Source organism: Lampetra fluviatilis, chromosome 70 (genome assembly GCF_964198595.1).
Source record: "Lampetra fluviatilis chromosome 70, kcLamFluv1.1, whole genome shotgun sequence".
NCBI classification, from domain to species: domain Eukaryota; kingdom Metazoa; phylum Chordata; class Hyperoartia; order Petromyzontiformes; family Petromyzontidae; genus Lampetra; species Lampetra fluviatilis.
In genome coordinates this window covers 1,784,248-1,808,598 of record NC_136344.1, presented here as the reverse complement: position 1 = coordinate 1,808,598, position 24,351 = coordinate 1,784,248, and the positions used below count along the sequence as shown (strand labels likewise).

Genomic DNA, 24,351 nt, shown 5'->3' with positions numbered 1-24,351 from the left:
TATGGGTCTCTGTGGGTCACTATGGGTCACTATGGGTCTATGTGGGTCACTATGGGTCACTGTGGGTCACTGTGTGTCTCTGTGGGTCTCTGTGGGTCTCTGTGGGTCTCTGTGGGTCTCTGTGGGTCACTGTGGGTCACTGTGTGTCTCTGTGTGTCTCTGTGTGTCTCTGTGGGTCTCTGTGTGTCTCTGTGGGTCTCTGTGGGTCTCTGTGGGTCTCTGTGGGTCTCTGTGGGTCTCTGTGTCTCTGTGGGTCTATGTGGGTCTCTATGGGTCTCTGTGGGTCTCTGTAGGTCTCTGTGGGTCTCTGTGTGTCTCTGTGGGTCTCTGTGTCTCTGTGGGTCTCTGTGGGTCTATGTGGGTCTCTGTGGGTCTCTGTGGGTCTCTGTGGGTCTCTGTGTGTCTCTGTGGGTCTCTGTGGGTCTCTGTGGGTCTCTGTGGGTCTATGCGGGTCTCTGCGGGTCTCTGCGGGTCTCTGTGGGTCTCTGTGGGTCTATGCGGGTCTCTGCGGGTCTCTGTGGGTCTCTGTGGGTCTCTGTGGGTCTCTGTGTGTCTCTGTGTGTCTGTGTCGCTGTGTGTCTCTGTGGGTCTCTGTGTGTCTGTGTATCTCTGTGGGTCTATGTGGGTCTCTGTGGGTCTCTGTGTGTCTCTGTGTGTCTCTGTGTGTCTGTGTCGCTGTGTGTCTCTGTGTGTCTCTGTGTGTCTCTGTGGGTCTCTGTGGGTCTCTGTGGGTCTCTGTGGGTCTCTGTGGGTCTCTGTGGGTCTCTGTGTGTCTCTGTGGGTCTCTGTGGGTCTCTGTGGGTCTCTGTGGGTCTCTGTGTCTCTGTGTGTCTGTGGGTCACTATGGTTCTCTGTGGGTCACTATGGGTCACTATGGGTCTATGTGGGTCACTATGGGTCACTGTGGGTCACTGTGGGTCACTGTGTGTCTCTGTGGGTCTCTGTGTGTCTCTGTGGGTCTCTGTGGGTCTCTGTGGGTCTCTGTGTGTCTCTGTGGGTCTCTGTGTGTCTCTGTGTGTCTCTGTGGGTCTCTGTGGGTCTCCGTGGGTCTCCGTGGGTCACTGTGGGTCACTGTGTGTCTCTGTGTGTCTCTGTGTGTCTCTGTGGGTCTCTGTGTGTCTCTGTGGGTCTCTGTGGGTCTCTGTGGGTCTCTGTGGGTCTCTGTGTGTCTCTGTGTGTCTGTGGGTCACTATGGGTCTCTGTGGGTCACTATGGGTCACTATGGGTCTATGTGGGTCACTATGGGTCACTGTGGGTCACTGTGGGTCACTGTGGGTCTCTGTGGGTCTCTGTGGGTCTCTGTGGGTCTCTGTGGGTCTCTGTGGGTCTCTGTGGGTCACTGTGGGTCACTGTGTGTCTCTGTGTGTCTCTGTGTGTCTCTGTGTGTCTCTGTGGGTCTCTGTGTGTCTCTGTGGGTCTCTGTGGGTCTCTGTGGGTCTCTGTGTGTCTCTGTGGGTCTCTGTGGGTCTCTGTGTCTCGGTGGGTCTCTGTGGGTCTATGTGGGTCTCTGTGGGTCTCTGTGGGTCTCTGTGGGTCTCTGTGTGTCTCTGTGGGTCTCTGTGGGTCTCTGTCCCCGCGTGAGCCACACGAACTTGTGGTATTCATGCAAATAAAGAAGATGCTCCGGTGGTACGTGGTGATGCCTGGTCTGTGAAACCGATTGGTCCACACCAGCGAGGCAGCTTTCTCTAGAGCCTCGCCTCAAACGGTGTAACACCGTAGGACAACGCCAAGCGGTGAACACAGCACAAGCACAATGCCACTCTCTCAGGGCATTGAGAGCTCGGGGTGAACAGCTTCAGCATCATGGGACATTTTAGCGGTAGGAACCTCCTGGTTACACCAGCCCACAGGGGATTATTATGTCCGTCGTGCAGGGAGGGGCTGGCTGGGTGGGGAGGGGCTGGGTGGGGAGGGTGGGGAGGAGCTGGGTGGGGGGTGGGGCTGGGTGGGGCTGGGTGGGGAGGGGCTGCTCACCCCGTGGTGCCCTTATAAAACTCAACGTTTCACCTACTCACGCCGGCTTGTGCCCGCCCTCACAGTCGGCCATATTTGCGGAATACACCACGCCGCCGTTGACCCTGCAGGCCATTGACCGAGCAACCCGACGTTCCTACCAGCTCCCTCCGCAGGACAATGTGTTAACACAACTCCTGTTGTATTGCCAGAAAGGTTAACACCGATTCTCATTTGTCGAAGATGACAAGAGACATCCCGTGATGTAGTTCAGTTTGTGTTCATTCTTTAAGGTGACGCTGCTACCAAGACGGAGGATCCCCCGGGTCCGGAGGATTCGGGGTCAAAATACAAATTGCCGCGCTTCACGCGACCAGGCAGCCAGCGTCAGCTGCGCGCCGGTCAAAGGGCGGCGCAGCGAAGATAAGATCCTTCACCCAGGGTCCCGGCGGTGACGGTCGCTCGGACAGCGGCGTTATCGTAACGCTCGGAGAGATGGGGAGAGGGGGGGGAGGAGAGGGAGGGAAGAGCGAGGGAGGAAGGAGAGGGAGGGAGGAGAGGGAAGGGAGGGAGTGAAGAGAGCGAGGGAGTGAAGAGAGGAAGGAGAGGGAGGAGAGGGAGGAGAGGGAGGGAGTCGCTGAAACGATCCTGAGCCTCCCCGAGGTCGACCCAGGCGATCACTGCCTCGTGCGGTGTTTAAACATCGCCATAGACAGCAGCAGGCATCGTCACTGGGGTCGGGGTCGAACCCACGACCTCCAGTAGACCAGGCGAGGTAGTTAACATCTCCTAGCCACCGTGGCGCCCTCTACTAACTACTCACCCACACAGTAGCCCACTCACTAACTCACCCACTCACTAACTCACCCACTCACTAACTCACCCACTCACAAACTCACCCACGCTGTAACCCATTCACTAACTCACCCACTCACTAACTCACCCACTCACTAACTAACTCACCCACTCACTAACTCACCCACTCACTAACTCACCCACTCACTAACTGCGCCAGGCGATCCCTCACTTGAAGCCGAGTCCACCTAGGTGGGACCGGTCCAGATAATCGTTTTTTGCGTCCACGAGCCGGGAATCGAACCGGGGTTTCGCAACGCAGACGCTGCACCCACGCCACCGCTCCCCGCACGCACACACGCACGCACACACGCATGCCAATGATAGGTGCTCACCCACACATGCCTCTGTACCCAACCAAGCCACCATCACCACACAACACAAAAGGCGAGACCGGCTGAACCGGCACCTGACCAGAGCGACCCCGACGGTATCAGGAAAATGCGCGAGGGGGTTGAGGGGGGGGGGGGCAAGGTCACGGGGGAACGCAAAAGACTCGCCCACGAGGGAGGGATGTCGTGAAACTGGCCCCAAAAAGTCGCTCACTCACTCACTCATATCCAGACTCATACACTCACTCACTCACTCGTACACTCACTCATACACTCACTCACTCATACACTCACTCATATACAGACGCATACACTCACTCACTCACTCATACACTCACTCACTCACACACTCATATACAACAACAACAACAACCGCCATTCGCCACTAAGTGGCGGTGACGTCACCACGACTGGTACACTCATACACGTACTCACTCATATACACTCACGCACTCACTCACTCGGACACTCACTCACTCATATACACACTCACTCGTACATTCATACACTCACTCACTCATCTACACTCATACACTCACTCACTCATATACACACTCACACACTCATATACACACTCACACACTCATATACACACTCACACACTCACTCACTCGTACACTCACTCACTCGTACACTCATACACTCACTCACTCATATACACTCATACACTCACTCACTCATCTACACTCATACACTCACTCACTCATATACACACTCACACACTCATATACACACTCACACACTCATATACAGACTCACACACTCACTCATACACTCACTCACTGACACACTCACTCATACACTCACTCACACATACACTCACTCACTCACTCATACACTCACTCACTCATACACGCACTCACTCACACACACTCACTCACACACTACTCACTCACACACTACTCACTCACTCACACACGCATTCACTCACACACTCACTCACTCATACACTCACTCACGCGTGCCTGCAACACCATGCCACCACACAATCACACAACACAAAAGGTGAGACCGGTTGAACCGGCACGTGACCCCGACGGGGTCAGGGAGGGGTTTGGGGGGGGGGCAAGGTCACGGAGGAATGCAAAAGACTCGGCCACGAGGGAGGGATGTCGTGAAACTGGCCCCAAGAATGTACACTATGAGACATCTCCTTTACCAGTGGCAAAATATAGTAGCAGGTTTTTACCCTTTAAACTGGTACAAAACTGACACCTTTATACAAGGCATCATGTTTGCAATAACCACAACACAAGCAGTCAAAATGCAAACAAAAAGAAACAACTCTGATAATGATAATAATATGCACTGTCCTTGAAGTTGATTGGTCCACACCCGAGACAGCTTTCCTTAGAGCCTAGTCTAACTCACCAGATGGTCCAACACCAATGGACACACTCACACGCGCGCTCACTTACAAACTCACTACTCACACTCACTCTTGCACACACGCACTCACACACTACTCACACTCACTCACTCATACACTCACTCATACACTCACTCATACACTCACTACTCACACTCACTCACACTCACTCACACACGCACTCACTCATACACTCACTCACACGCACTCACACATGAGCTCTCATGCACTCACTCACACTCACTCATACACGCACTCCTCACACTCACACACGCACTCACTCGCACACTCACTCACTCACACGCACTCACACATAAGCTCTCATGCACTCACTCACACTCACTCATACACGCACTCCTCACACTCACACACGCACTCACTCATACACTCACTCATACACTCACACTCACTCACACACGCACTCACTCATACACTCACTCACTCACACGCACTCACACATAAGCTCTCATACACTCGCTCACACTCACTCATACACGCACGCCTCACACTCACACACGCACTCACTCATACACTCACTCATACACTCACTACTCACAATCACTACTTACACTCACTCACACACGCACTCACTCATACACTCACTCACTCACACGCACTCACACATAAGCTCTCATGCACTCACTCACACTCACTCATACACGCACTCCTCACACTCGCACTCACTCATACACTCACTCACACGCACTCACACATAAGCTCTCATGCACTCACTCACACTCACTCATACACGCACTCCTCACACTCAATCACGCACTCACTCGCACACTCACTCACACACACACTCACTCACACACACACTCACTCACACACGCACTCACTCATACACTCACTCACTCACACACACACTCACTCACACACGCACTCACTCATACACGCACTCCTCACACTCACACACGCACTCACTCGCACTCACTCGCACTCACACTCACTACTCACACTCACTCACACACACACTCACTCGCACTCACTCACACACTCACTCACTCACACGCACTCACACATAAGCTCTCATGCACTCACTCACACTCACTCATACACGCACTCCTCACACTCAATCACGCACTCACTCGCACTCACTCGCACTCACTCACACACACACTCACTCACACACTCACTCACACACACACTCACTCACACACGCACTCACTCATACATTCACTCACTCACACGCACTCACACATAAGCTCTCATGCACTCACTCGCACTCACTCATACACGCACTCCTCACACTCACACACGCACTCACTCATACACTCACTCATACACTCACTACTCACACTCACTACTCACACTCACTCACACACGCACTCACTCATACACTCACTCACTCACACGCACTCACACATAAGCTCTCATGCACTCACTCACACTCACTCATACACGCACTCCTCACACTCACACACGCACTCACTCGCACTCACTCGCACTCACTCACACACACACTCACTCACACTCACTCATACCTGTCAACCCATACCGTTTCATCGTTTTCTTGTACAGGGAAATGTAGTTAATGTTGTGCCTTCGTTTCTCCAACACACAACTGGTGTTGCTGTACCAGTGACGATTTGGTTCTGTTTGTGTTTACGTGCCAGACCCTAATAGGTTTTTACCCTTTTAACTGGTACAAAATCTGACACCTTTATGCAAGGCATCATGTTTGCAATAACCTCAACACAAGAAGTCAAAATGCAAACAAAAAGAAACAACTCTGATGATGATAATGATATGCACCGTCCTTGAAGTTGATTGGTCCACACCCGAGACGGCTTTCCTTAGAGCCTAGTCTCCATTGGTGTTGGACCAGATGACGCCAAAAGGCGCACAACTCAAAGACAGAAAGCTGTCTCGGGTGTGGACCAATCAACTTCAAGGACAGTGCATATCATTATCATCATCAGAGTTGTTTCTTTTTGTTTGCATTTTGACTGCTTGTGTTGAGGTTATTGCAAACATGATGCCTTGCATAAAGGTGTCAGATATTGTACCAGTTAAAAGGGTAAAAACCTATCACTATATTTTGCCACTGGTAAAGGAGATGTCTCATAGTGTGCCAGACCCGGTTACTAATTGCCTGTGTCGGTAGTGGCGGCCTTAACGACGCACACAACATTTATACATTCATGCCACCTCATGAGCGTGCAGCCGTTTCAATAAATAATCCATACGGCCAAAATAAATCGGGTTAATCGTTAAACCCCGCGCAATTGCCCGCGTTTATTGTCGTACAATCTACGACGCGTGCACGTGTGCGTAGAGGCATGATCACAGAGTCGTGGCATTGACTAAGCAGCTTTGCCGGCACCAGCGATCAACACGGACACACGTGAAACGGTCGTGGACATCGGACGTGTCTATGGGTTAGTGACTCTCCGGCTCGTGATGGGACTTTGTACGACAAACGTTGAGATTTGTTGAGGCGGCACGGGGGGAGCGGTGGGGTCCGAATCGGTCTGTGATAAGGTAGGGCAATGATAAGGGGTTGACAGATGTGTTTAGAAGTGTAGTGCATAGTGTAGTGTATAGTGTAGTGTATAATGTAGTGTATGGTAGTGTATAGTGTAGTGTATAGTGTAGTGTATAGTGTAGTAGTGTAGTGTATAGTGTAGTGTATAGTGTAGTGTATAGTGTAGTAGTGTAGTGTATAGTGTAGTGTATAGTGTAGTGTATAGTGTAGTGTATAGTGTAGTGTATAGTGTAGTAGTGTAGTGTATCGTGTAGTGTATCGTGTAGTGTATAGTGTAGTAGTGTAGTGTATAGTGTATAGTGTAGTGTATAGTGTAGTGTATAGTGTAGTGTATAGTGTAGTAGTGTAGTGTATAGTGTAGTGTATAGTGTAGTGTATAGTCTTAATTTAGGAGCTTTCGTGACTGCAGGAATTATTCTTTGGTTCTTTTCGGTTAAGTCACGTCTAAAAATAAAATAATAAATTAAAATAACATATTACGACGTTTCGATTGCAACACAAGCAATCATCATCAGGTATAAAAGAAATAGCAACAAAAATCTAACTAGAAAACTATAGACAGACATACAAGCAGACAGACATCACAACGGCACACAGAGAGAGGACACAAATCGGCACAAAGAGAGGGGTCGTTTCTGTGACGGTCCCTTAAATATAGAGAGGGGGGGCGGGGACGGAGAGAGGGAGGGGGCAGAGAGAATTAGCATATCAATGAGTGTACGGCAACGTACTGCTGCTGTTGCAAGTAAGATGACAATGTGGAACGGGCACGCTAAATTGAAAATTAGGAGACAGGCACACGAAAATTAAATAACCTAGCAAAATATCGAAATGTGATGTAATACAACACAGAGAGTCGGTTAACACACAATTAACGCATAGCCTGGTTGATTACGTGTTTCAAAATGTGCTAAGTTAGAATTTTAAGTGTGAAAATTCCGAAGAGAGGACACAGGCAGAGAGAACAAATAGCCAGAAAGAAAAAGGATAAGCTTAAAACTTCCCCGTAGAAGTGGTTCAATCTTAATTTAGGAGCTTTCGTGACTGCAGGAATTATTCTTTGGTTCTTTTCGGTTAAGTCACGTCTAAAAAATGTAGTGTATAGTGTAGTGTATAGTGTAGTGTATAGTGTAGTAGTGTAGTGTATAGTGTAGTGTATAGTGTAGTGTATAGTGTAGTGTATAGTGTAGTGTATAGTGTAGTAGTGTAGTGTATAGTGTAGTGTATAGTGTAGTGTATAGTGTAGTGTATAGTGTAGTGTATAGTGTAGTGTATAGTGTAGTGTATAGTGTAGTGTAGTGTATAGTGTAGTGTAGTGTATAGTGTAGTGTATAGTGTAGTGTATAGTGTAGTGTATAGTGTAGTGTATAGTGTATAGTGTAGTGTATAGTGTAGTGTATAGTGTAGTGTATAGTGTAGTGTATAGTGTAGTGTATAGTGTAGTGTATAGTGTAGTGTATAGGATGAACGCTGAGATTTATGAGGGGCACGGGGTGGCCAGTAAGGTCTGCATCAGTCTGTGATAAGGGAGGGAGGGCACTGCCTTTGTTGACAAGTCCACTCACACCACACTTGGTGTGACTGCACACACTCACGCAGCCCAGATGATGGTATCGCACCCTATGTGTGTGTGTGTGTTAGTGTGTGTGTGTGTTAGTGTGTGTGTGTTAGTGTGTGTGTGTAAGTTAGTGTGTGCGTTGAGAGTGGACCCTGTGTGAGATGAGCGTGTGTGTGTGTGTGTTAGTGTGTGTGTGTGTGTTAGTGTGTGAGTTGAGTGTGTGTGTGTTAGTGTGAGTTGAGCGTGTGTATGTGTGTGTGTTAGTGTGAGCGTGTGTATGTGTGTGTGTTAGTGTGTGTGAGTTGAGTGTGTGTATGTGTTAGTGCACACACACACACTCAGTCACTCACCCACACACACACTCAGTCACTCACTCACACACACACCCACACACACAATCAGTCACTCACCCACACACACACTCAGTCACTCACCCGCACACACACCCACACACACAATCAGTCACTCACCCACACACACACTCAGTCACTCACCCGCACACACACTTAGTCACTCACCCACACACTCAGTCACTCACCCACAAAAACAAAGATCCCCCGTATAGCCTTAACAGACTGTAGGGGGCAAGTGCTGTTAGCGAGCAAGGCCAGCACGGCACACGAGGGGGTGGGTGGCCAACACCACCAGGACCGGTTCAGATAATCGTCACTGGTGCTGGCCGCGAGAGGGAATCGAACCTGGAACGCCGGGTTCGTAGCGCAGCACGCTAACCACTACACTACTACTCCCCACTCACCCACACACACCGACACACTCACCCACACCTATCAACCCACCTCTTTCTATAGCCCATGGGACTCACTCACACACTCACCCACACACTCACACACTCACCCACTCACCCACCCACCCACTCACCCACCTACCCACCCACTCACTCACCAACTCACCCACCCACCCACTCACCCACCAACTCACCCACCCACCCACTCACCCACTCACCCACCCACCCACCCACTCACCCACCCACCCACTCACTCACCTATCAACCCATCTCTTTCTCTAGCCCGTGGGACTCACTCACCCACCCACCCACTCACCCACCCACCCACCCACTCACCCACCCACCCACCAACCCACCCACCCACTTACCCACCCACCCACTCACCCACTCACCCACCCACTCACCCACCCACTCACCCACCCACCCACCTACTCAACTCACCCACCCACCCACCCACCTACTCAACTCACCCACCCACCCACTCACTCACCCACCCACCTACCCACCCACTCACTCAACAACTCACCCACCCACTCACTCACCTATCAACCCATCTCTTTCTCTAGCCCCTGGGACTCACTCACCTACCCACCCACCCACCCACTCACCCACCCACCCACTCACCCACTCACCCACTCACCCACCCATCCACCCACTCACTCACCAACCAACCCACGGTCTAAACCCGCCCACCCTGTCCGTGACCACTCACTGGTACCCTCAATGCGAGGCACAGGCAGAGCCAGTGGGGCGTGGGGTGACCCGTGCCCCCCCCCCCAATGATCCGATCGAAATCCCGAATTTCGCGATTTCAACCCCAAACTTCCTTGTTCGTTGGACCGACGCTAACAACGATAACAAAACGACGGAACGCACTCAATCAGTGGCCCATCGCGCCGGGAGAGAATTGGGGAGATCTCAGACACGGGGAGTCAAAATTCCCCACTCACAACACCGCTGCTGCTCAAATCGTCTGCAAATTATCTCAAAGGTCACCCGTGTAGCCTCTATCAGGGCTGTAGGGGCAAGTGCTGTTAGTAGCCGCAGCAGTGTCTATAGACACACAGACAAAGGTCACCCGTGTAGCCTCAAGTGGGGCTGTAGGGGCAAGTGCTGTTAGTAGCAGCAGCAGTGTCTATAGACACACAGACAAAGGTCACCCGTGTAGCCTCTAGCAGGGCTGTAGGGGCAAGTGCTGTTAGTAGCGAGTAGCAGCAGCAGTGTCTATAGACACACAGACAAAGGTTACCCGTGTAGCCTCTAACAGGGCTGTAGGGGCAAGTGCTGTTAGTAGCGAGTAGCAGCAGCAGTGTCTATAGACACACAGACAAAGGTCGGCAGGGTGGTACACGGGGGGGGTGGGCGGCCAGAACCACGCTCAACACACACACACACAGGCTACACACACTAACACACACACTAACACACACACTAACACACACACACACACACTAACACACACACACACACTAACACACACACACTAACACAGGGTCCACGACCTTCGAATTAGGCTGCACGCAACAGCTTCGGTGGGGAAGGTTCCTGCAAAATCTGCGTCTTGACGTTCACCGACGACGTATCCTGGGCAAGGTTGCATCACCGCCACCAACACCACCACCACGATCATCATCGTCACCACAACCACAATCATCATCGTCACCACCACCACAATCATCATCGTCACCACCACCACCACAATCATCATCGTCACCTCCACCGCCACCACCACCACGATCACCACCACCACCACAATCATCATCGTCACCACCACCGCCACCACCACCACGATCACCACCACCACCACCACCACGATCATCGTCACCACCACCGCCACCACCACCACCACCATCATCATCATCGCCACCTCCACCACAATCATCATCGTCACCACCACCACGATCACCACCACCACGATCATCATCGCCACCACCACCACAATCATCATCGTCACCACCACCACAATCATCATCGTCACCACCACCGCCACCACCACCACCACGATCACCACCACCACCACCACGATCATCATCACCGCCGCCACCACGATCTTCATCATCATCACCTTCACCACCACCACTACCACCACGATCTTCATCATCATCACCTTCACCACCACCACTACCACCACGATCATCACCGCAGTCATCACCACCACCTCCACGTTCACCGTCATCATCATCGTCGTCACCACCACCGCCACCACCACCACGATCATCATCACAGTCACCACCACCACGATCATCATCACCGCCGCCACCACGATCATCACCTTCACCACTACCGCTACCATCATGATCATCATCACCACCAGAACTACCACCACAATCATCACCACAGTCATTGCCACCACGATCATCATCACCGCCGCCACCACGATCATCACCTTCACCACCACCACTACCATCATGATCATCATCACCACCAGAACTACCACCACAATCATCACCACAGTCATTGCCACCACGATCATCACCACCGTCACCGCCTCCACGTTCACCGTCACCATTGTTATTCATGGCACTCCAGTCCACAGCGAAGGCAAGTTGCGGACCGCACGCTCTCGCATGCCACACCACACACAGGCAGCATCTCACCACCGCATCTTACGCCTACCCCTCTCACCCGTTAATTCACCCACGTGTCAGCTCACTCACCATCTCACCAACTCGCCCACACCCTCACCCACACGCACGCCAACTCACCACGTAATAACTCACCCAAACCCTCGCCCACACACACACGCCAACTCACCACACACACGCTAACTCACCCACGCACAAACTCACCCACACAATAACTCACCCACACAATAACTCACCAAAACCCTTGCCCACACCCACACGAATTCACCACACACACCCTAACTCACCCACGCACAAACTCACCCACACAATAACTCACCCACACAATAACTCACCCACGGCCTAACCCGCGCACTAACTCACCCATGCGCCAACTCACCTACACCCTAACCCAAGGACGAACCCACGACCTCCTGTACACCAGGCGAGGTCGTTAACATCTCCTAGCCACCGTGATGATGATGATGAGAGAGACTTAGACACCAAATAGACACCAACAGGCATCGTCAGGAATGGAACCCACGACCTCCTGCGTACCAGGCGAGGTAGTTAACATCTCCCAGCCACCGTGATGATGAGAGAGACTTAGACATCAAACATACAGCAGCAGGCATCGTCAGGAATGGAACCCACGACCTCCTGTACAACAGGCGAGGTAGTCAACATATCCTAGCCACCGTGATGATGATGAGAGAGAGAGATGCAGACTCCAAATACACAGCAGCAGGCATCGTCAGGGGTCGGGATGGAACCCACGACCTCCTGCGTACCAGGCGAGGTAGTTAACATCTCCCAGCCACCGTGATGATGAGAGAGAGAGACTTAGACACCAAATATACAGCAGCAGGCATCGTCAGGGGTCGGGATGGAACCCACGACCTCCTGCGCACCAGGCAATGTAGTCAACATCTCCCAGCCACCGTGATGATGATGAGAGAGAGAGAGAGATGCAGACTCCAAATACACAGCAGGAAGAATCATCAGGAGTCAGGATGGAACCCACGACCTCCTGCGCACCAGGCGATGTAGTTAACATCTCCCAGCCAACGTGATGATGATGAGAGACTTAGACATCAAACATACAGCAGCAGGCATCGTCAGGAATAGAACCCACGACCTCCTGCGTACCAGGCGAGGTAGTTAACATCTCCCAGCCAACGTGATGATGATGAGAGAGACTTAGACATCAAACATACAGCAGCAGGCATCGTCAGGAATAGAACCCACGACCTCCTGCGTACCAGGCGAGGTAGTTAACATCTCCCAGCCAACGTGATGATGATGAGAGAGACTTAGACATCAAACATACAGCAGCAGGCATCGTCAGGAATAGAACCCACGACCTCCTGCGTACCAGGCGAGGTAGTTAACATCTCCCAGCCAACGTGATGATGATGAGAGAGACTTAGACATCAAACATACAGCAGCAGGCATCGTCAGGAATGGAACCCGCGACCTCCTGCGTACCAGGCGAGGTAGTTAACATCTCCCAGCCACCGTGATGATGAGAGAGAGATGCAGACTCCATATACACAGCAGCAGGCATCGTCAGGGGTCGGAATGGAACCCACGACCTCCTGCGCACCAGGCGATGTAGTCAACATCTCCCAGCCACCGCCCCCCCCCCCAACCCGCCCGCCACTCACTGGTGCCCTCGACGCGGTCGCTGACGCGGCTCCACACGATCTGCCGCGTCTCCAGCACCACCTGCAGCGTGCGCCGCTCGGAGCGGGCGCGCCGCGGGTAGAACACCGCCATTACCGTGCCCAGCTCCAGCGCCCGCATCATGCGGCTCATGTCCATCGTCGGCAGCATCCCCGGCGAGCCGCCGCCGCCGGCGCCGCCGATGCCGACCGGGCCGGCGGCGCTCCGGCGTCGTCCCTCGTCGCCTTGGGCCGCCGCGGCCGTGGCCGACGCGCCGGTGGCCGCGGCGCCGCCGGCCGACGCGGCGCCGCCGAAAGCGGCGGGCGCCGTCGTGGAGGACGGGGAGCCGTAGCCGCGGGGAGCGTAGCCCGGCAGGGACATGGCGGGCGACGCGCCGGTGGCCCCGTGCCGCCCCCGACTCCCTCCTCTCACTCCTCCTCCCTTCCTCCTCCTCCTCCTCCCTCCCTCCTCTCACTCCTCTTCCTCCTCCCACGTGGGAGCCTCCTGCAGCAGGAGCGGTGGCGGCTGTGGTGGGAACGTCGACGGTGGAAACGCTGTCGGAGGAAAACCAATCGAGTGTCATTTTAATTTATTTAGCGACGGTGACGACAATGATGACAACGATGATGACGACAATGACGACGACGATGACGACAACAATGACGACAACAATGACGACGATGACGACAACAATGACGACGACAATGACGACGATGACGACAACAATGATGACAAAGACGACAACGATGACAACAATGACAATGACGACGATGACGACGATGACGACAAAGGCTGTGGCAAAGAGCAAAGTTGTGTGACCGCGAAGTCGACTCACTTATAGAGGACGAATTAAAACTACAAACTACGTTTTATATTTTTGGGCTGTAAGGTCCCGGTGAGCCGCTGTGCAGGAGCTCTTTCACAGAAGCGACCTGGCCCATCGCAGATGATAGCAGCTCAGCCATAGAGTCTAAACACTCTCACTCAGCCACCCACACACACAGCCACTCACTCACTCAGCCACCCACACACACAGCCACTCACTCACCCAGCCACCCACACACACAGCCACTCACTCACTCAGCCAGCCACTCACTCAGCCAGCCACTCACCCAGCCATCCACTCACCCAGCCATCCACTCACTCACCCATCCACCCACACACTCACCCATCCACCCACACACTCACCCATCCACCCACACACTCACCCACTCACAACTCACCCACTTACTTACCCAGTCACCCATCCACACACTCACCCACCCACACACTCACCCACCCACACACCCAGCCATCCACCCTTTCACCCAGCCATCCACACACTCACCCACCCACCCACTCACCCAGTCACTCACTCACCCACCCACACACTCACCCAACCATCCACCCACACACCGACCCACACACTCATCCACCCACACACTCACCCACTTACTCACTCAGCCACACACTCACCCAGTCACCCACCCACTCACTCACGCAGTCAACCACCCACCCAGTCACCCACTCACCCACCCACCCAGTCACTCACTCACCCAGCCATCCACACACTCACCCACCCACCCACTCACCCAGTCACTCACTCACTCTCTAACCCGCCCACACACTCACCCAGCCATCCCCCCACACACCGACCCACACACTCATCCACCCACACACTCACTCAGCCACACACTCACCCACACATTCACCCAGTCACCCACCCACTCACTCACGCAGTCACCCACCCACCCAGTCACCCACCCACCCAGTCACTCACTCACCCAGCCATCCACCCACTCTCTAACCCGCCCACACACTCACCCAGCCATCCACCCACACACCGACCCACACACTCATCCACCCACACACTCACTCAGCCACACACTCACCCACACATTCACCCAGTCACCCACCCACTCACTCACGCAGTCACCCACCCACCCAGTCACCCAGTCACCCACCCACCCAGTCACTCACTCACCCAGCCATCCACCCACTCTCTAACCCGCCCACACACTCACCCAGCCATCCACCCACACACCGACCCACACACTCATCCACCCACACACTCACTCAGCCACACACTCACCCACACATTCACCCAGTCACCCACCCACTCACTCACGCAGTCACCCACCCACCCAGTCACCCACCCACCCAGTCACTCACTCACCCAGCCATCCACCCACTCTCTAACCCGCCCACACACTCACCCAGCCATCCACCCACACACCGACCCACACACTCATCCACCCACACACTCAGCCACACACTCACCCACACATTCACCCAGTCACCCACCCACTCACTCACGCAGTCACCCACCCACCCAGTCACTCACTCACCCAGCCATCCACCCACTCTCTAACCCGCCCACACACTCACCCAGCCATCCACCCACACACCGACCCACACACTCATCCACCCACACACTCACTCAGCCACACACTCACCCACACATTCACCCAGTCACCCACCCACTCACTCACGCAGTCACCCACCCACCCAGTCACCCAGTCACCCACCCACCCAGTCACTCACCCACCCAGTCACTCACTCACCCAGCCATCCACCCACTCTCTAACCCGCCCACACACTCACCCAGCCATCCACCCACACACCGACCCACACACTCATCCACCCACACACTCACTCAGCCACACACTCACCCACACATTCACCCAGTCACCCACCCACTCACTCACGCAGTCACCCACCCACCCAGTCACCCAGTCACCCACCCACCCAGTCACTCACTCACCCAGCCATCCACCCACTCACCCACCCACCCACTCACCCAGTCACTCACTCACTCTCTAACCCGCCCACACACTCACCCAGCCATCCACCCACACACCGACCCACACACTCATCCACCCACACACTCACTCACCCACACATTCACCCAGTCACCCACCCACTCACTCACGCAGTCACCCACCCACCCAGTCACCCACCCACCCAGTCACTCACTCACCCAGCCATCCACCCACTCACCCACTCACGTGTTTATGTTACCAGCTGTAATGCCCCACCGAGCTACTGTTTAGGATCTCTTTTCCAGAAGCCACCTGGCCCATCACAGATGACAGCAGCTCAGCGGAGAAGTGCCTTGTCACTCAATCAATCACGTCCTTATTTTTCTGTAGCACTATATCGTGCAAAAGATGCACTTCAAAGTGATGTACAGATCAAATAAATCATTGTTAAAAGACTAAATCGCAAGAACAATAAGATACAATTCCATACGAAACAAAATAGCATTATAATAAATTGCTATCGGAGGCATGTTACAAAAATAACACTGTGAAAGAATCTTAAGTAAAACCAAGTTTAAAAAAGGAAAGTTTTTATATTTCACTTAGAATGGCTTAATGATTACGAAGCCCTCATCATCATCATAAGTCAACGTGTTAATTTATAGGGGCAGCCAAATGCTCTAAAAACATGTCGAGACGTTTATTCTAAATGTGGAGGGGAAAAACCGGAGGAGCCGGAGAAAAATCCACGCAACCACAAGGACAGAAAGAGACGCAGACTCCAAACATACAGCAGCAGGCGTCATGGTCGGGATCGAACCCACGACCTTCTGTGTACCAGGCGAGGTAGTTAACATCTCCTAGCCACCGTGATGATGATGATGAGAGAGAGACGCAGACTCCAAATATACAGCAGCAGGCGAACGGGTCAGGATCGAACCCACGACCTTCTGTGTACCAGGCGAGGTAGTTAACATCTCCTAGTCACCGTGATGATGATGATGAGAGAGACGCAGACTCCAAATATACAGCAGCAGGCGTCAGGGTCAAACCCACAACCTTCTGTGTACCAGGCGAGGTAGTTAACATCTCCTAGCCACCGTGATGATGATGATGAGAGAGACGCAGACTCCAAATATACAGCAGCAGGCGTCAAGGGGTAGGGATCGAACCCACGACCTCCTGTGTACCAGGCGAGGTAGTTAACATCTCCTAGTCACCGTGATGATGATGATGAGAGACGCAGACTCCAAATATACAGCAGCAGGCGTCAGGGTCGGGATCGAACCCACGACCTCCTTCATACCAGACGTGTCTCTCTCATAATCATCTGTAGGACAGGGGGAGATCATACAAACTCCACTCACTCTGTAGGACAGGGGGAGATCATACAAACTCCACTCACTCTGTAGGACAGGGGGAGATCATACAAACTCCACTCACTCTGTAGGACAGGGGGAGATCATACAAACTCCACTCACTCTGTAGGACAGGGGGAGATCATACAAACTCCACTCACTCTGTAGGACAGGGGGAGATCATACAAACTCCACTCACTCTGTAGGACAGGGGGAGATCATACAAACTCCACTCACTCTGTAGGACAGGGGGAGATCATACAAACTCCACTCACTCTGTAGGACAGGGGGAGATCATACAAACTCCACTCTGTAGGACAGGGGGAGATCATACAAACTCCACTCACTCTGTAGGACAGGGAGAGATCATACAAACTCCACTCACTCTGTAGGACAGGGGGAGATCATACAAACTACACTCACTCTGTAGGACAGGGGGAGATCATACAAACTACACTCATTCTGTAGGACAGGGGGAGATCATACAAACTCCACTCACTCTGTAGGACAGGGGGAGATCATACAAACTACACTCTGTAGGACAGGGGGAGATCATACAAACTACACTCACTCTGTAGGACAGGGGGAGATCATACAAACTACACTCACTCTGTAGGACAGGGGGAGATCATACAAACGCCACTCACTCTGTAGGACAGGGAGAGATCATACAAACTCCACTCACTCTGTAGGACAGGGGGAGATCATACAAACTCCACTCACTCTGTAGGACAGGGGGAGATCATACAAACTACACTCACTCTGTAGGACAGGGGGAGATCATACAAACTCCACTCACTCTGTAGGACAGGGGGAGATCATACAAACTCCACTCACTCTGTAGGACAGGGGGAGATCATACAAACTACACTCATTCTGTAGGACAGGGGGAGATCATACAAACTCCACTCACTCTGTAGGACAGGGGGAGATCATACAAACTCCACTCACTCTGTAGGACAGGGGGAGATCATACAAACTCCACTCACTCTGTAGGACAGGGGGAGATCATACAAACTCCACTCACTCTGTAGGACAGGGGGAGATCATACAAACTCCACTCACTCTGTAGGACAGGGGGAGATCATACAAACTCCACTCACTCTGTAGGACAGGGGGAGATCATACAAACTACACTCACTCTGTAGGACAGGGGGAGATCATACAAACTCCACTCACTCTGTAGGACAGGGGGAGATCATACAAACTCCACTCACTCTGTAGGACAGGGGGAGATCATACAAACTCCACTCACTCTGTAGGACAGGGGGAGATCATACAAACTCCACTCACTCTGTAGGACAGGGGGAGATCATACAAACTCTGTAGGACAGGGGGAGATCATACAAACTCCACTCACTCTGTAGGACAGGGGGAGATCATACAAACTCCACTCACTCTGTAGGACAGGGGGAGATCATACAAACTCCACTCAGTCTGTAGGACAGGGGGAGATCATACAAACTACACTCACTCTGTAGGACAGGGGGAGATCATACAAACTACACTCACTCTGTAGGACAGGGGGAGATCATACAAACTACACTCACTCTGTAGGACAGGGGGAGATCATACAAACTCCACTCACTCTGTAGGACAGGGGGAGATCATACAAACTACACTCATTCTGTAGGACAGGGGGAGATCATACAAACTACACTCACTCTGTAGGACAGGGGGAGATCATACAAACTACACTCACTCTGTAGGACAGGGGGAGATCATACAAACTACACTCACTCTGTAGGACAGGGGATGATCATACAAACCCCACTAATTAATCTCCAGATCACCTTTCAAAAGTTATATTTCAGCGAGAAACTAAACATTAATACAGAATACAAACATTATAGAAGCTAGGGGTTAGTGAATACAGAGGCGATTAACAATACTCCACTCGCATATAACATCTACAACTTATATTTATTATAAAACTATAAAAAATCTACGTATTTTAAAACAGTCGCAAGTGAAGATAGTCTTTAGTTTCAAGTTTCAAGGGTTTTCTTGTTTGACAGAGGAGTTACTACACTAATAAGAATGGTAAACGTCTTATTTTAAATGTAAGTCTTTCAAAATGTATCAATCAACACAACATTACATCATTGCATTGATCGCTCGCTTAGTAAGTTACTAGATTAGGTTTTTTTAAAACAAAAAGTCGACACATTACGGGGTACGCACCGTTTAAAGCGCTTTTAAAGAACTGTCACTTTTTAGTTAAATCGTTAACGCAAATAAAAGTGGGTACGCGTTGTTAGTCTTAACTGTTATGATCGTAACTACGACGTCGACGCAACTAAATGTCCGGCGAAGCGTTCGTCTCGTGTAAAAAAATAAACTCTTTCAGCTTAAAGACTTTGTCTGCGGTAAAAAAAAAAAATTTAGGTAAAAAACAAAACTTTGAGGTAAAAAAAAACTTTGAGGTAAAAAAAAAACTGTCTGAGGTAAAAAAAAACTTTGAGGTAAAATAGACTTTGTCTAAGGTAAAAAAAAAACTTTGAGGTAAAATAGACTGTCTGAGGTAAAAATGAAAATTGAGGTAAAAAACAAAACTTTGAGGTTAAAAAAACTTTGTCTGAGGTAAAAAAAAAAGACTTTGTCTGAGGTGAAATAGACTTTGTCTAAGCTAAAAAAAAACTTTGAGGTAAAAAAAACTGTCTGAGGTAAAAATAAAAATTGAGGTAAAAAACTAAACTTTGAGGTAAAAAAAACTTTGTCTGAGGTAAAAAAAAAAACTTTGTCTGAGGTAAAAAAAGACTTTGAGGTAAGAAAAAAACTTTGTCTGAGGTAAAAAAAAAGAGACACCGCAGCAACGCAACAACTCCGCAACGCTAAATTACAAACAGCTGCTGCTCTGGCAAAAGTGGTCGACAAAAGTTGAGCACACGAACACGACCGCTCGATCGGGCGACGTCGATTTTACCTCACGGTTGTCACGCGAAGACGCGACAATTTGCGCGCTTTTGTCCGCTAATTAACTTAAATCGTTAATTGTTTGGTGGCGGACGCGTTGTTACCTCCTCCCGTGTCTCTCCCTATCGTCAACTTTGACGGTGGTGGTGGTGGTCACCACGTGACCACCAACGGGCCCGCCCACTACCCCCCCCCCCAGCTTCCCGCGCTTTTTGTTCGGGGGGGGGGGGTGAGCCGGAGGTGACGTCATCTGCAGTGCCCTTATATGGGCAAGACAAATGGGTGGGGGTTTTATGGGGGGGGGAGGGAGATGTTATCAGCCGCGAGGTGATTGGTCCAACCATTACCAACCCCCCCCCCTCCCTCCCATTGGTGGCGGTATGATAAGCGGGACCTCGGTCATTTTGAGATAAATTATGTTAATGAGGACCGGCGAGGGCGGGACTTCGGGTAACCCGCATAAATTATGTTAATGCAGACCGGCGCGGGTGGGTGCTGGGCGGGACTTCGGGTAACCCGCATAAATTATGTTAATGAGGACCGGCGCGGGTGGGTGCTGGGCGGGACTTCGGGTAACCCGCATAAATTATGTTAATGAGGACCGGCGCGGGTGGGTGCTGGGCGGGACTTAGGGTAACCCGCATAAATTATGTTAATTATATTTCCATCTTTGCGGACGGTGATTGGCTGAACTATATAACAATGGCATGGGCGGGAACCTTTATGTGTGCACAACATAAATTATGTTAATGACGATTATGTTAATTAAAATATGCTAATGTTGATCATTGGCGACTGTGGGCGGAAAATATTGCATAGATTTTGTTAATGAGTTAAACGTCACAAAGTGAGCGTGACGTCATCACGGCTCTAGTGCCAGGCTAGGTGCAGAAGAAAGTCACGGGACAGACCGTGCAGGTGCCATGGGTTGACTGCTGTGCCAGGCTAGGTGCAGGAGGAAGAGGTCACGGGACAGACCCAGCAGGTGCCGTGGGTTGACTGCTGTGCCAGGCTAGGTGCAGGAGGAGGTCACGGGGCATGCCCAGCAAGTGCCGTGGGTTGACTGCTGTGCCAGGCTAGGTGCAGGAGGAGGTCACGGGGCATGCCCAGCAAGTGCCGTGGGTTGACTGCTGTGCCAGGCTAGGTGCAGGAGGAGGTCACGAGACAGACCCAGCAGGTGCCGTGGGTTGACTGCTGTGCCAGGCTAGGTGCAGGAGGAGGAGGTCACGTGACAGACCCAGCAGGTGCCATGGGTTGACTGCTGTGCCAGGCTAGGTGCAGGAGGAGGTCACGGGATAGACCCAGGTGGAAGATCTTTGTCTGTGTGTCTATAGACACTGCTGCTGCTAACAGCACTTGCCCCTATAGCCCTGCTAGAGGCTACACGGGGTACCTTTGTCTGTGTGTCCATAGGCACTGCTGCTGCTACTAACAGCACTTGCCCCTACAGCCCTGCTAGAGGCTACACGGGGCACCTTTGCCTGCTGCTGCTCGCCGTAGCGTGCCGGGTGGTGGAGGGGGGCATGACACGAGACGCCTCCTCCCACGTGGCCAGCACAGAGCCCTGCGTGGTGGTGGTGGTCGTGGTGGTGGTCGTGGTGGTGGTCGTGGTGGTGGTCGTGGTGGTGGTCGTGGTGGTGGTCGTGGTGGTGGTCGTGGTGGTGGTGGTGGTGGTCGTGGTGGTGGTGGTCGTGGTGGTGGTGGTGGTGGTCGTGGTGGTGGTGGTGGTCGTGGTGGTGGTGGTGGTCGTGGTGGTGGTGGTGGTCGTGGTGGTGGTGGTGGTCGTGGTGGTGGTGGTCGTGGTGGTGGTGGTGGTGGTCGTGGTGGTGGTGGTGGTCGTGGTGGTGGTGGTGGTGGTCGTGGTGGTGGTGGTCGTGGTCGTGGTGGTCGTGGTGGTGGTGGTGGTGGTCGTGGTGGTGGTGGTCGTGGTGGTGGTGGTGGTCGTGGTGGTGGTGGTCGTGGTGGTGGTCGTGGTGGTGGTGGTGGTGGTGGTCGTGGTGGTGGTGATGGTCGTGGTGGTGGTGGTCGTGGTGGTGGTGGTGGTCGTGGTGGTCGTGGTGGTGGTGGTGGTCGTGGTGGTGATGGTGGTCGTGGTCGTGGTGGTGGTCGTGGTGGTGGTGGTGGTCGTGGTGGTGGTGGTCGTGGTGGTGGTGGTGGTCGTGGTGGTGGTGGTGGTCGTGGTGGTGGTGGTGGTGGTCGTGGTGGTGGTGGTCGTGGTCGTGGTGGTCGTGGTGGTGGTGGTGGTCGTGGTGGTGGTGGTCGTGGTGGTGGTGGTCGTGGTGGTGGTGGTCGTGGTGGTGGTCGTGGTGGTGGTCGTGGTGGTGGTGGTGGTCGTGGTGGTGGTGATGGTCGTGGTGGTGGTGATGGTCGTGGTGGTGGTGGTCGTGGTGGTGGTGGTGGTCGTGGTGGTCGTGGTGGTGGTGGTGGTCGTGGTGGTGATGGTGGTCGTGGTGGTGGTCGTGGTGGTGGTGGTGGTCGTGGTGGTGGTGGTGGTCGTGGTGGTGGTGGTGGTGGTGGTCGTGGTGGTGGTGGTGGTCGTGGTGGTGGTGGTGATGGTCGTGGTGGTGGTGGTGATGGTTGTGGTGGTGGTGGTGGTCGTGGTGGTGGTGGTCGTGGTGGTGGTGGTGGTCGTGGTGGTGGTGGTGGTCGTGGTGGTGGTGATGGTCGTGGTGGTGGTGGTGGTCGTGGTGGTGGTTGGTGGTGGTTGTGGTGGTGGTCGTGGTGGTGGTGATGGTGGTGGTGGTGGTCGTGGTGGTGGTGGTGGTGGTGGTCGTGGTGGTGGTGGTGGTCGTGGTGGTGGTGGTGGTCGTGGTGGTGGTGGTGATGGTCGTGGTGGTGGTGGTGAGGGCGCCTGGTCTAAAGCAGGTCCTGGGTTCGATCCCTGCTGCTGTATATGTGGAGTCTCTCTCTCTCTCATCACAGTGGCTAGGAGATGTTGACTACCTCGCCTGGTCTACAGGGGGTCGTGGGTTCGATCCCGACCCCTGACGATGCCCGAGGCCGAGCCGACCTAGGGGAGGCCCAGCACCACGCTCAGGCGATCGCCGTTAGCGGGAATCGAACTGGGGTCGTAGCGCAGCGTGGCGCTAACCGCTGCACCACCACTCCCCACCACCGCCGCCACCGATACATAGAAACCCATAGACATACACAGAGACCCATAGACATACACAGAGACCCATAAAGATACACAGAGACCCATAGAGATACACAGAGACCCAGAGAGATACACATAGACCCATAGAGATACACAGAGACCCATAGAGATACACAGAGACCCATAGAGATACACAGAGACCCATAGACATACACAGAGACCCATAGAGATACACAGAGACCCATAGAGATACACAGAGACCCATAGAGATACACAGAGACCCATAGAGATACACAGAGACCCATAGAGATACACAGAGACCCATAGAGATACACAGAGACCCATAAAGATACACAGAGACCCATAGAGATACACAGAGACCCATAGATATACACAGAGACCCATAGACATACACACATACCCATAGAGATACACAGAGACCCATATAGATACACAGAGACCCATAGAGATACACAGAGACCCATAGACATACACAGAGACCCATAGACATACACAGAGACCCATAGAGATACACAGAGACCCATAGACATACACAGAGACCCATAGAGATACACAGAGACCCATAGAGATACACAGAGACCCATAGAGATACACAGAGACCCATACACATACACAGAGACCCATAGACATACACAGAGACCCATAGAGATACACAGAGACCCATAGACATACACAGAGACCCATAG

The 24,351-nt window shown here is 52.6% G+C and overlaps 1 protein-coding gene across 1 annotated transcript in view; it reads right to left on the bottom strand.

The window, feature by feature from the left end:
- The window catches only part of LOC144952862 (1-phosphatidylinositol 4,5-bisphosphate phosphodiesterase gamma-1-like), an 89,404-nt gene extending 75,452 nt beyond the window's left edge, over positions 1–13,952 (bottom strand). Inside the window, exon 1 of the mRNA XM_078883332.1 lies at positions 13,535–13,952. Coding sequence (XP_078739458.1) covers positions 13,535–13,913 — 379 coding nt within the window. The 5' untranslated portion in view covers positions 13,914–13,952. The remainder of the gene's footprint in view (positions 1–13,534) is intronic.
- Positions 13,953–24,351: the final 10,399 nt, after the last annotated feature.